The following is an 18,322-nucleotide window of genomic DNA, read 5'->3' as shown; positions in this document are numbered from 1 at the left end:
CGGCAAGGGTGTCGCGTAGCTAGCCCGGGAGAGTTTCTTTTGCGCTAGGTGGTTGCTTCTTCTCCATTTTACATTTTGAGAGAGTGTGAGGCTTTTGTATCCATGTATAGAGACCACCTGTGTACCCACTTATAGCACTTGTATTTGGGATCCCTATTGTACTTACTTTATGTCTTATTTAGTGGATTTACAGTTTTATCCTTATTCCTTGTTGTAGCATTTAGACATTTATTATGCTCTGATACTCCTAGATGTCTCTTATTACTGCTTTTATTATTGTTATTTTTAGACGCCTTATATGTTGTAGACATATGGCGGGTCTGGGCACGCGCCGGGCCGGCTTCCGCTGGGTCCCGGGGCGTGACAGTGGCATTGTCAATGTATTCTCTAAGTGAGAATTAAATCATACTCACAATAGTCTAATGCTCGAGGTAAGGTAGCTCCTCCTTAGGCGATGAGCTCCGGAGTGGTCATCAACTGGGCGGTAGCGTGTCTCCCCAGTAGACGGTCCCGTCGGGTGGCAGCTGAGGACCCGATAAAAAGGGATTTAATTGGTGAGTTGTGGTTAACTATGGGGTTAACCCGTTGATTGGGTATTGGTATATGATAGCATGCATGCATAAACTCCATGAGTTATATATTGTTCTTTCCAACTTTGTACAGGCATTGTAGTAGATACATGATATAGTTGGTTACTATCTGTTATCTTTTCTTGCCTACATATGCCTGAGTAGACCTAGTGGGTGAGTCGGCGAAGTCGGCAGCAGAACCCACTAGGAACTTTCAGTAGTTCTCACCCTACTAACCATGCAGGTTCTAGTTCGTGCGGGGTGGTTGAGGATCGTGACTTGGACAGCGCTCCATAAATAACAGACATCTATTGAGTAGAGCTGTACCTTGTACATTTCATCTATTTATAGTTGATGAAAGCAAATGTAAATTATTCATTTGAGAGATAGCAATGTATCTATGTTAAATAATGTATTAAAGAATATATGTAAACAAATGGTAAGCTTTGTATTTGATTTAAAATAATCAAGATACAATGTATGAATGGTTTAGTTAGTTTACTTTCACTTGCTTGTGTTGCTGGCCCTCGTGCAAGCCATATATACTAGAATTTTTCCTGGGCATTTCCTTATATATGTTTGATTGTTGTTGAGCCTTGGACAAACAGAGGAGATTCTGTTCGTTCGGCGTCTGTGTACGGGCCCGAACCGACCAAATTGGCGGTCTCGGGACGTGACATTACAGGTGTATGATCAATTGATCATTACGCTTCGACCGGGTTATTCTACCATAACATTCCTTTAATTGACATTTCAAGGCGGCATGAAATAGACTCGGACCATTTTTCATGCTTAACAATGGCATGATAGCCCAATAGTCCTTGCTGTAAACGATGGATACTAAGCGTTGTGCATGTCGACACGTGTAGTGCTGTAACTAACGTGTTAAGTATCTCGTCTGGGGAGTATGTTCGCAAGTGTGTGTGTGTATATATATATATATATATATATATAAAGAGAGAGAGAGAGAGAAAAAAAGGCTCTTGTGCTTTGCAAAGCACGGAGACCTCTGTACTTGTGTGTTGTTTTCAATAATGAGACATCCGATTCGGCAATCAGTTTCGTTAAACATAATACAATGTTTGAACTATCTAAAAACCAAATTTCATAATTCTTTTGCTTTGTTTGCCTGGTAAACAAGTAGCCTCAAAATTAATGGCTGAAAATAAAAAATCTCACAAAAAAGTGATAAAAGACTCAAATTTCAAATCGAAAGTATTGATCTTGCTCTTGATGTTAAGTAGAATTTTTTTATTAAAGTTTCACCAAATTTGGATTGTCCTATCATCGAAAACAAATTACAAGAACGGAGGCTTCCGTACTTTCGAAAGCCTAAGAGACGTACTATATATATATATATATATATATATAATAATATTATATTATATATATATACTATATAACGGATAATATGAGTATGATCACTTCATGTACTTATAAGTTATTTTTTATGATAGAACTTCCAAATCAACGATCCATACGTTAAAATCTGTAAAGCATTTGTAACTTTTGAATTTAAATTTTATATTTTTCACACACCATTTACCTTACTATCACAGATCACCAAAATTAATAACTTTCTATGGGTCAGTACGGATACTTGCTAGTTTTAATTGGTCGAATTTTTGGATAGGAACTTCTATTCCTATTAGATAAGCCATACTTTAATTTAAATTAAAAGATCCGATCCATCCATTTTAATATGCCCGTTCCAATTTTACTTTCTTTTATCACGCTGGATGGAGCTTTGTTATAATTATCGAAAAATTACAAAATTTTTTTAAGAAGTTTTGAAAATGCTCTAAATATAATTTACGGTGTGGATCGTCGATTCGGAAGCCACCTATATGAAAATAAATGTAATAAAAGAGCTTGACTATCTATTACGATAATTATATATACACACGACATACACACACACATATATATATATATATTTATATATATATCAACTCATATGAGTAGGTTGTGTATGCTATATGAAGCACGGCAGCCCTCCGTGCTTGCACTTTGTTTTCGATGTTTCAGACGTTTTCGAATCGAACAATCGGCTCCGTTAGAGTTGATCTAGAGCTATTGAAATATCTATGAGAAATAAATTTTGTGATTTTTGCGCATATCATTTGCCTTAGTGATCGAAGGGACTCATAAAATCAATATTTTAATGGCCGTGGTGTGAGCGGTTGCAAGTTTAACGGCTGAATAAATATCCGAAATCACGTAAATTTTGACTAGAAATTCTTTATACATATAAACAGATTCATAACTTTTTGACTAGAATTTAATTCAGTATCATCATATTTTGTAGAGAGTTTTTTATTTTCAGCGTTGATTTTGAGCCACTTCGATCACTAGGCAAATGATATCGAAAAATTGCAAAATTTATTTTCTACATACTTCAAATACTCTAGATCAAGTCTAACGGAGCCGATCGTCGATTCGAAAGTCCGAACATCGAAAACAAAGTGGAAGCACGGAGCCCCCATAAGCATGCCAAACGCACTCTATATATATGTATATATATATATATAGAATTAGGCTACTATACTATCCATAGTACCGGAGCTCCGGTACTATAGTCTTGTTTTCGATCTTAGGGTGTTCAAATTAACGATCCACACCGTTAAATATGATCGAGGGTATATGAAGTTCTTAGGAATAAAATTTTACTTTTTTTCGACATCGTTTACTTAGTAAATAAATTATGTCAAAATGGACGGTGGAAATTGAATAATCTTTAAAATTTGAGCATAGGACTTAAATACAAAATCAAGAATGTTAATCTTAATCTAGATAGTTTAAAGCATTTTCTATCAAAATTTGAAATATTTAGATTCTTCTACACCATTAAACTCCAAACTCGCCATAGTAGCCATTGAAAATTGACAATTTTGAAATGTTTTGATCATAAAGTAAACTATGTCGAAAAAATATAAAACTTTATTTCTAAAAACTTTAAATACCCTAGATCAGTTTTAACGGTGTGGATCGTTGATTTGAACACCCTAAGATCGAAAACGAGACTATAGTACGGGAGCTCCAGTACTATAGATAGTATAGGAGACTAGCTCTATATGCTCATATATATATATATATGTATAAACATATATATATATATGTATATACATATATATATATATATGTATGTATATGTAGTACACTGAACTTTAACAAATTGCAAAGTTCAAGTGTTAGAATAGTAATTGGAACTATTCTATATCTTGTGAGGGGTTGTCGAGAGGTTTTCGGCAAGTTACAGGAGTAATTAAGCGGCCGAAAGAGCGAAAGTCCATTGCAAAATGCGAAATGCTAAATTTTGCACCGACTACCGGTACCCCTATGCCCGAGTACCGGTACCCAGTAGAGTAGCTGCGTGGCTGAGGTTGTTTTGGTCATTTCACTCTTAAGCTTATCTTTTAACAGCCCAGCTCGACCCCTGCAGCTGTTTAAGGGATGCTGGAGCTCAGAGAACAGGGTAAGAGCACTTTCTCTCTTTCACTCTCTAGGTTTTTCCATGTGGGAGTGGAAAAGATGAATTTGAGCTTGTTTCTTTTCCTTTTTTTGTTGCTAGCTGAATTGGAGGGTTTGAGGCAGCTGTGGAAGAGTGGAAAAGGAGTTTTGGGAAAGGTTTCTCAGTCCTAACGCAGCAGGTAGCTGAATTGAAACTTGGTAAGGTGAGTAATCCAACTTCTCTCTAGTTTGGTTCTATAGTAGAGGATTTGAGCTAGTTCTTTGCTCTTTGCTGCCAGCTGGTTTGGAAAGGTTTATAACAGCTATAGAAGATGTGTTTGGCTGTGGTTCTTCAATCCTAATTCAGTAGGAACTGAGTTAAAGCTTTGGAAGGTGATTAGCTAACTTCTCTCTTGAGTTTGATGCTATAGTAGTTGTATTGGTAATAGTAGTAGTGCTGTTTCGGTGTATGTTCACAGCAGGTTTTGGAAACCCTTTGGGCTGAGAATTGTGATCCTTGCAGGTTAGATTCGGGGTGCTCTAACCTGATTTGAGGTGGAGGTTTAACTTTGGTTTAATCCTAGATAAGATTCTTGCCTAAACTAGATGCTTATGTGAGGTTTTTGTGAAAGTTGAAGTTAAGCTCCTAGCTGATTTTAGAATGATTGTTAGGGTGCTTGGAGGCTTCGAATTACCTTCGTTTGCGGAATCAACGAGAGTCGACAGCGATTTGGTGGGTTTGACCTTACCGAAATGGGTGAATTCCCCCTATGTCTACTTTGATATTATGACATTAAAATTCTTACATAGTCATGTTGAATATGGTTAGAATGGGGTTTATGTTTGCATAATACATGCATAGTAGAGGAAGAATTATGTATAGTATGTTTGCATAATACATGCATGGTTTGTAAAGTAAGCTAACCTCTATGTAGTGGACGAAAGGTCATGGAACTTGCTTAGTATGCATAGATCACTTGCTCGTTTAGCATGTATTCATGATATTGGTAAACTCGTGTAGACAAGTATGATGATATTCAATAGTGAACAACTGTAAAGCTATGACACTTAGTTTAGTTGTACAACTAAGTGAATGATGTATTATAATGTTTTACCTTTGAGATAATCATGCAATTCCATGTTGTAGACATGACGACAGAACTTCTTAGCATATCTTGTATAGTGGAATTACATACATGTACCTTTATATAGTAAAATGAATTGTGGAGAAATCATATATATATAGAGTACCTTATATGATTTTGTGCATACTTGTATTGACAAGTTGGTTATCGCCTTCATATGGTAGAACTAGTATGAATTTCATGTTCTTATTTATGATCTAGTTAAGTAACTAGAACCGAGCATTATGACATAACATGAACGTTATACTAAAATGACCTAGTTAAATAACTAGGATTGGAGGTTTATGTAGAACTATAGAATGTGCCATAAGTTCCATAAATACCAGAATGAGTCATTGAGTATAACCTTAGTAAACCACTTTCCTTATGTATAAGGAGTAGTGAGAGAACTATATGTGAGTATGCGGGTATAGCCCGTTAGAATCATCTATATGATTTAAGTACATACTATTTATTGGTAGAAATATGTTACCAAGTAGTTGATAGTGGAATTTGACTTACTGTTAATTGTCGACCTTGTAACAATGTTGAGATTCCATGTTAGAGACATGATGAACTTGTGAACCCTATGCTATGGATTACGCTTGCTTGCCAATGTGCTCATTTGCACATGCTTGTGAGGGTCGCGCCCCACAAGCCGACACTCCGGAGTTGGCCCACGCGACAGCAAATCGCTTATGTACGAGATTGAGCGCCGAAGTGGATTGCCGTGGGTAGTGTTGACTTCCACTGGGCCATTAGGCACGGCACGGGCTGGGACTTTACCATATGTAAGTCTCCTGTTAATTGGGTTAATGTAAATGACTTTAACCTTAGATGGACATAGTAGCAAAATACTTTATGTCATTAGTTGAATATACCTAGTAATGAACATACTAGGAGGTTGACATCTCTATTAGTCAGTAGTATAGTGACAATACCAATACGTTTTTCATTACTAGGAGGTTGATATCCCTGTTAGTCAGTAGTAGTATAGTGACAGTACCAGTACGTTTACACTCTTGCTAGTGTAGGAAGATAGCTACATGATATCATTAACTAGTTAAACTATAATAATGATATTCTGCATGAATCATGACATATAGATGATTAAACTAATATCTAGCATGACTTATAGAACTTGTCTACGTTAAGCTAGTACATAAGACATGTTAGAAAGCCTATCTTGTTGAGGCATGTTTATAGTTAACTCGCTTTAGCTATTTGTTGCATTTACTTTTCTTACTGGTTATAGTTTACTCATGCCTCAGTTGACCTAGTGGTGTATTTCGCCACTCTCGGCGGCTTACCCACTGGGAACTATTGTTTAATAGTTCTCACGCCCTTTTATTGGTTATTTTTGTGCAGAGCCTTCCACAGCGGGAAAGGCTAGGGTTCCTGGCAAGGAGTCAGCGGCTAGCTCGAGCCTCCTCGATGTTAAATAGATGGAACCATACCAGCTATTCTAGTTTAGTTCAGAATTGTATATTGAGACTATGTAGAATGTACTTTGTACTTTACTTTTAAGCTGTAATTTGGTTTTGTGTCGGTATAAACTTACGAACTGTTAGTTTTGCTCTGATTACCTGATTAAGATATTATGCTTTTGCTATGTTGATTGTAGACGCCTAGTGTACACTTGAGGCTGTGGTGTACATGGCGGGTCTGTGCACGTGACTGGTGAGCTTCCGCTGAAGTCCAAGGCGTGACAGTATATATATATATATATATATATATACATATACATATACGTATATTTATATGTATATATATATATACATATACATATACGTATATGTATATGTATATATATACGTATATGTATATGTATATATATATATATACATATACATATACATATACATATATATATACATAGAGTGAGGCTACAATGCTTCTAGAAGCACGGAGCCTTTCGTGCTTCCAGATCGTTTTTATTTATATATATATATATATATATATATATATATATATATATATATATATATATATATATATATATACATAGAGTGAGGCTACTATGCTTCTGGAAGCACAGAGCCTTCCGTGCTTTCAGGTCGTTTTTCATATTGCGATTTTCGAATCGTCGATCGGCTCCGTTAAACTTGATCTAGAGCATTTGAAGTACCTAGAAAATAAATTATGCGATTTTTCGATATTATTTGCCTAGTGAACGAAGGAGCTCAAAATCAACGGCTGAAAATAAAAATCTTACAAAACGTGATAATATGATATTAAAATTTTAGATCAAAGATATCGATCTTGTTTTATATAGTATAAAGAATTTTCTAACAAAATTTCACGTGATTTGGATATTTCTACACCGTTAAACTTGCAAACGGCTCACTACGGCCATTAAAATTATTGATTTTGAGCTCCTTCGTTCACTAGGCAAATGATATCGAAAAATCATAAAATTTATTTTCTATGGACTTAAATATCTTCGATCAAGTTTTAACAGGAGCCGATCGACGATTCGAAAGTTGCAACATGGGAAAAAACCTGGAACACGGGAAGGCTCGTGCTTCCAAAAGCATAGTAGCCATCAACTTTATCATTATTAGATATATTACGTAATAGCTATTTAGATATAAACATATAGATATATATTATATATATAGTATATATTAATTAACTGAGGACTATATATAATACCGGAGTTAGTACTTATAATCTCTTTCGATTTTCAGGTTTCAATCAATAATCCACACCATTAAATATGATCTAGGGAACTAGGATATTGAAGCTCTTAAGAAATAGAATTTTAGTTTTTTTGAATCGTTTACTGTTACTAAATATCATATCAAAATAATACGGTTGAAATTGAACAATATTTAAAATTTGAGGCATAGGGACTCTGAATTCAAGATCAACAATGTTGACCTTGATCTTAGATAAGTTTAAAGTATTTTTATCAAAATTTGAATAAATTTAGATTCTTCTACACGTAAACTCAACCTCGTCAAGTTACCATCTGAAATTTGACATTTTGCGGTTTGATGCATAAAGTAAACGTACGCCGAAAAAATATAAATTTTCTTCCTAAAAACTTCAACATACCCTAGATCAGTTTTAACGGTGTGGATCTTGATTTGAACATTTAAAGCTTAAAACAAGACTTATAGATTAGTTAGGAGTCTCTTCTTCTCTCTTCTCTCTCTTCAGTATATATATTATATACTATAGGTATATATATATAGAACCTAGGCTTTGAATACTAGTTAATAGGCACAAATGCTTGCGTGCTATTTAAGTTCATGCCCCTTAGATTTAAAAGATATGCGGTTAGGATGATGTGTTTGCCCGCCTAGGTTGACGTGGGGTTGTTGTAATAGTATAAATCTAACGGATGAAATATAAAGAGATAAATCTAACAGCAGAAACTTGATAGCACCAAATTACTTCTAGTATCGATAGTATTTCGCCGGAACTACATTATATTATATTATACGTTAATTATATATATATATATATATATATATATATATAGAACTAGCTGGAATACTATCGATAGCACCAAGCTATTGGTGCTATTAATTTTTTAGCCCTTGGATTAAAAAATGTGTGGTTAGGATGATGTGGGCCCCGTAGGGTTGAGTAAGTGGTTGGTTGAATAGTATAATCTAACGAGTAAAAATAATCAAAGGGTTAAATTTAACGGTGGAAAACTCGATAACACCAAATCCTTGGTGCTATCGATAGTACCCTAGCCGGACACTATATATATATATATATATATATAGTAGGGCTACTATACTCTCTCTCTCTCTATATATATATATAGAGAGACAGAGAGAGAGTAGGGCTACTATACTCTTATTAGTATAGAACCCCTTGTACTCATAAGTTGTTTTCGCTGATCGAGCTTCCGAATCGACGATCCATTCCATTAAATATGATCTAGCGTATTTGAAACTTCTAAACAATAAATTTCATAACTATTCGAAATCATAATAAAGTCCATCAAGCGGGCATAAAATGAACGGTCAAAATCAAACGACGTCCTAAAAATGGATAATCGGATCCTTCAATTTAAGATCGGAGTTATTGATCTTTATCTAGATAGTAAATGGCTAATCGGATCCTTCAATTTAAGATCAGAGTTATTGATCTTTATCTAGAGAGTAAATAGAATTTTCTATCAAAAATTCAACCGATTTCGGTTCTTCTACACCGTTAAACTAGCAAGTATCCCATACCAAATTGTCAATTTTGAGATCTTTTGATCATAAGGTAAATTATGTCAAAAAATTATAAAATTCGATTTTTATAAGTTTTAAATGCTCTAGATAATATTTAACTGTATGAATCATCAATTCGAAACCTCTATCGTCGAAAACGACTTATGAGTACGAAAGCGATTGTACTCATAACAGTATAGTAGCCGGACTCTATATGCTATTAGGAGCACGAAGGCCTTCGTGCTCCTAAGTCGTTTTTCATAATGGAACTTCCAAATCGACAATCAATTCCGTTAAACTTGATCTACCATATTTGAAGTATCTAGAAAATAAATTTTATAGTTCTTTAATATCATTTACCTAGTAATTGAAAGGATTCAAAATCAACGGTTGAAAATAAAGTCAAACAAAAAGTTTTGATATAACATAAAAATTTTCGATCATAGAAATTAATCTTGCTGTAGATAGTATAAAGAATTTTCTATCAAAATTTCATCTAATTTGAATACTTGTACACCATTAAACTTGCAAACGGTACACATCAATCATTAAAACTTGTTGATTTTGAATTCTTTCGATAATTAAGTAAATGATATTAAAAAAATCGCAAAATTTATTTTCTAGATACTTCAGATACGTTCGATAAAGTTTAACAAAGCTGGTCGTCAATTCAGAAGTTTAATCATCAAAAACGACTTCGGAGTACAAAGACCTCCATACTCGTAATAGCATACAAGTCCTACTATATATATATATATATAGAGAGAGAGAGAGAGAGAGAGTTGAGCTCGAATGCTATCGGTAGCAAACGGGCTCCATTGCCACCCATTTGTTTTTTATGATGGAGCCTCCAAATCGCCGATCGGTACCGTTGAACATGATCTACACCACTTGAAGTATCTAGAAACCAAATTTTATATTTTTTCGTTATTGTTCCCTTATCCATCAAGTGGACACAAAAATGAACGGCTGAAAATATCCTTTAAAAATGATGATAGGAGTCTTGTAATCAAGATCAAGAGTATAGATCTTGCTCTAAATAGTTTACTAATCAAAATTCAATTGATTTAGATATCTTTATGCCGTTAAACAAAAAAACGCCTTATATCAACCATTAAAATAACAAATTTTGAAACCCTTTGATCATTAGGCCAGTGAAGTCGAAAAAATTTGATATTTGATTTCTAGATACTTCAAGTGGTATAGATCATGTCAACGTATCGATCATCGATTTGAAGGCTCCATCATCGAAAACAAATGGGTGGCAACGGAGCCCGTTTGCTACCGATAGCATTCCAGCTCAACTCTCTCTCTCTCTCTATATATATATAGAGAGAGAGAGAGAGAGAGAGAGTCCGGCTATAGTACTTTTAAAAGTACCAAGCACTTGGTGCTTGCAAGTTTTCCACCATTAGATCTATTCATTTGATCATTTCCATCCGCTAGATTATACTATGCAACCAACCACTCACTCAACCCAAGGGGACCACTATTATCCTAACCACACATTCCTTAATCCAAGGGCCGAAAACCTACAAGCACTAATAACTTGGTACTTTTAAAAGCATAGGAGCTCAGTTATATATATATATATATATATATATATATAGAGTCCGGCTACTATACTCTTACGAGTACGATTGCCTTCGTACTCGTAAGTTGTTTTCGATGATAGAGCTTCCGAATCGACGATCCATACCGTTAAACATTATCTAGAGCATTTAAAACTTCTAGAAATCAAATTTTATAATTTTTCAATATCATTTACCTTACGATCAAAAGTTCACAAAATTGACAATTTTTAACAACCGGTATGAGATATTTGCTAGTTTAACGGTGAAAAAGAATCGGAATAGTTTGAATTTTTTATAGAAAATTCTATTCACTACCTAAATAAAGATCAATAACTCCGATCTTAAATTGAAGGATCCGATCATCCATTTTTAGGATGTCGTTTGATTTTAACCGTTCATTTTATACCCGCTTGATAGACTTTATAATGATTTCGAAAAATTATGAAATTTATTTTCTAGAAGTTTCAAATACTCTAGATCATGTTTAACGGTGTGGATCGTCGATTTGAAAAGTCCAATATCGAAAACAACTTATGAGTATGAAGGGCTCTATACTCATAAGAGTATAGTAGCCCTACTCTATATTATAATATATATATATATATATATAATATATATATTATATATTATGAGAAAGAGAGAGAGACGAAGAGATGGAGAGTTGAGCGGAATCTCTATCCTGGTGCAAACAGGCTCCGTTGTCACCCATTTGTTTTCGATGATGGAGCCTCCAAATCGACGATCGGCGCTGTTGAACATGATCTATACCACTTGAAGCATCTAGAAACCAAATTTTATGCTTTTTCGATATTGTTTTCTTGTCCATCAAGTGGACACAAAATGAACGGCTAAAAATGATTATTCTTTAAAAAGTGATGATAGAAATCTTGTAATCAAGATCGAGAGTATAAATCTTGTTCTAAATAGTTTAAAGAATTTTCTAACAAAATTCAATCGATTTGGATATCGTTACACTGTTAAACGAGAAAACGCCTCATATCGACCATTAACATTACAAATTTTGGAACTCTTTGATCATTAGGTCAATGATGTCGAAAAGATTTAAAATTTGGTTCTAGATATTTCAAGTGGTATAGATTATGTTCAACGGTGCCAATCGTCGATTTGGAGGCTCCATCATCGAAAACAAATGGGTCGCAATTGAGCCCGTTTGCTACTAATAGTATTCCAACTCAACTATATATATATATATATATATATATATATATATATATAAAGTTGAGCCGGAATACTATTAATAGTATTTGGGCCATGTTGCTATCGATTATTTAGCCGTTAGATCTACACTTTAATCAATGCCACCTTTTAGATCATACAATTCACCCAACTACCCACTCAACCCTAAGAAGACCAAAACTAAACCCTGGGGGACCACTACCGTCCTAATCCTATAAGTTTTCATCCAAGGGTTTAAAACTCGATAGTAAAAGAGTCCAAATACTATTAGCTCCACTGCCACCCATTTATTTTCAATGATAGAATCTCCAAATCGACGATCGGCACCGTTGAATATGATCTATACCACTTGAAGTATCTAGAAACTAAATTTTAAATATTTTCGACATCATTGGCCTAATGATCAAAGGATTTCAAAATTTGTAATTTTAATGGTCGATATAAAACGTTTTCTCGTTTAAAGGCGTAAAGATATCCAAATCAATTGAATTTTGGTTAGAAAATTCTTTAAATTATTTAGAACAAGATCTATACTCTTTGTAATATACCGAAACTTCGGTAGGTTATACCGAACTTTAGCCAAATTGACTAAAGTGCGCTTCGGAAAGTCCGATATGCGTTGGAATGGCACTTAAGGGTGTAGAGGACCTTGGAGAGCATTATGAGTGAATTCTGCAAATTTCGCAGAAAATATGCTCTCGGGGTCCGGACCCTCTGTGCAAGGTCCGAACCCCGTAGCCGAAACTGCCCAGTTCGGGGCAGTATGAAAAGGGACTTGTTGGAGGGGTTTTATGCAATTGTGTTAGAGTGGAGTGTATATAAGTGGGTTTTGGCTCATTTCCTCTCATCCCCTCACACTTGCAACCCAAGAGGATTCCCTCTCTCTCTCTAAAACTCTCTCCTTCTCTCTCTCTCACTAGGGTTTGTCCAAGAGAGGTTTGGAGCGGTCTTGGTGGAGAAGAAGACCAAGTTGAGGGTGGAGATTGCTATTGTACAAGGGCTTAGAGGAAAGCTTGGAACCAAAGGTGGGTTTACATGACTCTAAGCTAGGGTTTTGAGTTAATTACTTCTAGTAGTTGTATCTAGAAGCATATATGGCAGATTTATGTGTGAATCTACATGTGTTATGTGAGTATTTGGCAAAAGTGGAAACCCTAGGGTTGAAATGGTGTAATATATGGAAATCTTGAGTTGCGATGTCAACTTTGATCTGGGGGATCAAAGTGAGAATTGAGCTAGTTGGACATCATCCCCGAGTGATTTGTGATGCGTGTGAATGAATTCTGGAGATAAATAAGTGTTTCGGCGCAAATTGGGCGCGAAACGAAATGTAAAAAGAATTTTCGGATTTCCGATGCTAACTTTGATTAAAAGAATTAAAGTGAGCAAAATAATATAAAAATGGTGTGAGATAATATTTTATTGGACTTAAGGGTGTAAAATATAAGTCTGGAATTACTCGTGTTGGAATCGGAGCGAAAATAGAAGATTTAGAATTTTCTGTAAAGAACGGGACTGATAAATTAGCAGAAAATGCAGTGTCAGAAAATTATGAAAACTGGAGGAGATGTCAGAAATATTTTTATGAGGCTAGATTTAAAGTTTCATATTATTCTGACACCCGTAGAGAGAGAAATAGAATCCGAAAGCTATCTGATAAAGATTACAGTTCGGTACAGTTTGCGGTGACCAAATGGGGTCGAAACTGAAATGTTAAAATTTCTTTGGACTTGTTATGTAATACCGAACATGCCTGTCAAATTTGAGCGAAAACGGACATTCAGAAGGGCTCCAATTAAATGTATCAGACTAGAACTGGACTGAAGTGATAATATTAATGACCTATGGACCTAAAGGCAATTGTTACATTGCTTAGTGGATTTCCACTAAGCTGCCAGGGGGAACCTCCATTCTTATCCTCTCCCTGTACGCATGAGAGAGAGAGGGAAAGGGAGAAAAGGGAAAAAGAGAAGAAGAAGAAGTAATGAAATTGGTGTCGTTTGACGAGCCGATTGATCCCCCGCGCGTGTTGGATTTTTCCGGCGCTTCGACTGCGAAGTTAGTATTTTATTGTTATAATTTCAAATCTGATTTTTTGATGGATTTTTGATGGTGGATGTTAGGAGAGGTCGTTTTGATGGATCTATGTTGAATCTATGCAAAAATTGAAGTTTAGAAATCGATTTTAATGTGATTTAGGAGCCGATTTTGAGACCGTTTCGTCGACCGATTTTTTCGTGACTTTCAGGTTGTTGTGGCTGCCATGCGGATTGGATTTGGGCTGTGAGGTGGCTTCCGAGTAGTGGTAATCTGCAAGATATATCAACCTGAGGTGAGTTAATTGCTCTCTATTTGATAAAGTTGTAAATAGGATTTAGCTTGGGTTATTAGATTACTAAGAACCATATTACTATAGAATTGGGAGCAAGCTGTACAGGTTACTATCATGCATGAGCTTTGGCAGTTGGAAATTAAAGAGAGCTATTTTACAAATTTGGTTTAGAGATCGATATAAATCTCTAAGTTAATGGATGTGGGCTCGAGTAGTAGATCCTTGGTTATTAGTAAAGGTTTTATCCTAGTAAACCAAGCAAAGGCTTATATGAAACCTGTAGAAATATGTATATAATAAAAGTTAATCTCTTGTAATACTTTAGATTAATTGATTGAGGTTCTTGGGTTATGTGTGGTTCTTGGCACTGGGAAGCAAATTGTTGAAGCTTCCAAATCTGAGATATAGTTATTACCTCATTAAAGTTGAAATATTTACCCTACGAAGAGGTTGAACGTTGGGGTTCTTGGATTCTAGAACCTGCTCTTGCCATGGGAAATCTAAGAAAAGCCTAGAATAGGCCTACATGTATACATAGAAGAATATGACAGTGAGAAAAACTATGAGTAAATTATAATTCCTGATTAAGAGTAGATGTATGTACCTTAAAGGAATTGGTTTTGGGTAGTAGAATTCTTGGATTCTAATGTTCGTCGATACTAGAGCTTACTTCTGGTTACATGTAAACTTATAGAGAAACTATATTAAATAGCATATGTAAGCTCTTGGGTCGAATCTGAGGGTTGTAAATTTATGGTTATAGCATGAATGGATCTCCTGTATTCATAAATTACTTAGTTCAAGGCTTTTAATTGGTTGAGGCTTAAATTGCTTATGTTCTTGTATTAAGTTATGTAATGGCAGTTTATGTAGAGCTCTAAACTCAATAATGCACTTTTGTAGGATTGAGACCCTAACGTGAAATTGGTCGCGTGTAAACCTAATTGAAGGTAAAACAAACGCGTTGGCGAAGTCGGCTCGGCAATCCATCGAGCCTACGCAAAAATATCACCAAAAGGACGTTTTCGGCATCAATTGTCGCGAGCGCGGGTCGCGGTTCTCGGGAAGTGCGGGAAGTGGATTTCTCGCGTTCAGGTATCAAATAAAGGTGGGTTGTGCTTTACCGAAGTGATTAGGTCACTTCCATGCCAAAGTAAATCGTGGTTTCATTTGATGCATATATGAATGCATTATGGTTAATGCTAGATGATGTATAATGGTAAACAGATAATGAACATGCTAGAGGCATAAGAATATATTGTAGATTGTGCTAGATACATATAATTGTCGATATATGAACGTGAAAGCTAAATGCATAGTTATGCTAAATTCATATGAGCAAACATATGGTATATGAATGTTGAACCTATAAATGCCAAGGGCATGTAAGTTGAATATGAAATGTGAACATAAATACTAAAGCATACATAATTGTTGCCACATAAAAGTGAAAGTTTGATGCCTATGTCTAAACATATATGAAAGTGAATGTACTATAGTTCAAGCTATATGAATGTCGATAATTCTAGTTGATTAGAAATCTTGACGGTAACAAAATAAATGAAAATGTACAAATTATAATTCTACGCGTGGATAACTAGGATAATGAATAGATCGAGTGGCATGAACCTAGTGTTATTGAACATAGATTGGACATGAAATAAACCTAGTGTTATTGAACATAGGTTGGACATGAAATGAACCTAGTGTCATTGAACATAGGTTGAATTAGTAAACCTAGAATCGAGATCTAGGTGAAAGAACATGAAACCTAGCGTAAATGAACCTAGGTTATGATGTATAGAGACACTTAGTAAAATTAAACTAAGTTATGAATTATAGTGGTAATAGGACCACTAGAAAGTGAATGGTATAGACCTAGAAAGGTCGTCGACATAGGGTAAAAGAGTAAACCCTTAAGTTGTGAAAGTGGGTTCCGAAATCCATAGAAGTGGTGCTGTTGGCAAAATAGAATCAGAACTACGGGATCGACGGTTCTCCTCTCCCGGTAGTGATTCAACGGGATCGACAGTTCTCCTCTCCCGGTATGCCAGGAAACAAGTGAATCAGAACTACGGGATCGACGGTTCTCCTCTCCCTGTAGTGATTCAACGGGATCGACGGTTCTCCTCTCCCGGTGTGAGCTCAACGGGTTTGACGGTTCTCCTCGCCCGTTAAGCTTGAGCGACTTAGGGTCACGGGGATCGACGGTTCTCCTCTCCCTGTGATTGACCTAGTGTCGCATGGACTTAAGGCTGAGGTGCTTGTGAGACGTCCTCCACCTCGAGCCTGACTTGACGCGGTACTCCGCGGATGATTGACTCAAGACCGAGTCGAGTGGCATAGATGGCTAAGGTAAAATAACCTTATGAAAGAATCGCCAATGAGCACAATATGACAAAGAGTAAAGAATAAAGAAAATAGCTAATGAACGTGAATAGCTAATAAAGAAAAGAACGGCTACAAGTAAAGAGTGGTTAATGAAATAAAGTAGAATCAAGAGATACAATTATGATAGTACATTCTTGCATGATTTACATATTGCATATCGCGAGGCATACATGTTTTAATATTTGCATAAATTATCTGTGATTATTATCTATTGGACTAACATGTTACAATGCCTCCTTTGGACCTGGTGGGTCGAGCTCTTCCCTTGGGTGGCCGTACCCACTGGAAACTATATTTATAGTTCTCACTCCCGTGTTGTTTTGGGGGTACAGGTTAGCACGTGAGCGGCACGGCGGCGCGAGGACAGGGCGTAGCTCCGTAGACAGAGCGCCCTACCACTGAGACCAGAGATAGCAGTACCTTGAAGTGGTCTAGCATCAGAGTTTAGAGTGTAAATTGAAAGAAACAAATTTGTAGTAAATTGTATAAGTTGTAAATTGTATAAAGGCTTATGTAATTTTCTAAATGTAAAATCTTGAGACTATGCTTGTAATAGCATAGTTAGCCTTTTATGTTTTTGATACTTATACAATCTATGTTTGAATGTTGTTCCTGGTTGGGACCTCTTCTGTTGCATCAAATGGATTGTGACGCCTAGGACGTACAGGGAAAGCTCTGTCCGTTCGGCGGTCTGTCGGCGTGCCCGAATCTGACCAAATTGGCGGAGCTCGAGGCGTGACAAATGGGGTTTTGGTAAATATGAGATCTAACTAGGGTTTGATCTCTTATAGCCCTAATTGACGTGTAAACCGACGCGTTGGTGGACTCGGTTTGAAGATCCGACGAGTCTACGCGAAGAAATCAAGGAAAAAGCCTATTTTGCCTTTGTTTTGCCGCAGTCAAGGAAAATTGGCGGCTAAAAATTCCGAGACTTGAATCCTAGCACCCTAGCAACCCTACGAGGTGGGTGGTGCTATCCGAAATCATTGAATTTCCGTGTATGTCTAAATGTCACTTCTTGAGCATATATGTGTATATGAATTTCATGCATTACAGGGTTGAATTGAGAATATATTGCTTGCATGCTTTGAGTACAAGATGCATATGAGATGTTAGTGAGCTAATGAACAAGTTGTAAACCCTATGAATGTGTGAATTGTGACAAGAACCTAGTGAGGTAAAGAACATAGTGACATTATGACATGAGTAGAGTAGCACCTTGGGGCATTAAAGAGCATAATAAATGCTAGAGAGTGGAACACTTAGTGTGTGGCATTAATGAGTATAGTAAATGCTAGAGCATGAAACACTTAGTGTGTGTGGCATTAATGAGTATAAAGAATGAGATATTTGGCATTGTGGCATGTGTGAACATGACAACCTCATAGTTGTGGCATCCTTATAGTTAAAGATTTGAGTGAGCATAATATCCTTATAGTTAAGGATCGGATTGAACTTGACATCCTTATAGCTAAGGATTGGATCATACTCACCTATAAGTCTT

General features: G+C 35.9%; 1 protein-coding gene and 1 long non-coding RNA gene across 6 annotated transcripts in view; one reads left to right on the top strand and one right to left on the bottom strand.

Moving 5' to 3' along the window:
• The window catches only part of LOC109712614 (GTP-binding protein TypA/BipA homolog), a 60,839-nt gene that overhangs the window by 11,734 nt on the left and 30,783 nt on the right, over positions 1-18,322 (bottom strand). Inside the window, exon 14 of one of the 4 annotated variants that reach the window (XM_020236270.1) lies at positions 14,311-14,405. The exons of 2 other annotated variants lie outside the window; for them this stretch is intronic. In XM_020236270.1, the coding sequence (XP_020091859.1) occupies positions 14,311-14,405 (95 nt within the window). Of the gene's footprint in view, positions 1-14,310; positions 14,406-17,974; positions 17,988-18,322 lie in introns of those variants that run through there. One more of the 4 variants, XM_020236272.1, reaches the window with a different exon arrangement.
• Positions 13,861-15,537, top strand: LOC109712615. Of its 2 annotated transcripts, none has more exons than XR_002216921.1 (3): positions 13,861-14,153; positions 14,272-14,427; positions 15,331-15,537. It is a non-coding gene; the product is annotated as an uncharacterized LOC109712615 (long non-coding RNA). The 2 variants fall into 2 exon arrangements; XR_002216920.1 differs by having other exon boundaries at positions 13,871-14,153; positions 14,295-14,427.

Source organism: Ananas comosus, linkage group 7 (genome assembly GCF_001540865.1).
Source record: "Ananas comosus cultivar F153 linkage group 7, ASM154086v1, whole genome shotgun sequence".
In the NCBI taxonomy this organism is placed as follows: Eukaryota; Viridiplantae; Streptophyta; class Magnoliopsida; order Poales; family Bromeliaceae; genus Ananas; species Ananas comosus.
Note: the sequence above shows the minus strand (reverse complement) of the source record. Positions and strands in the feature narration are given on the sequence as shown.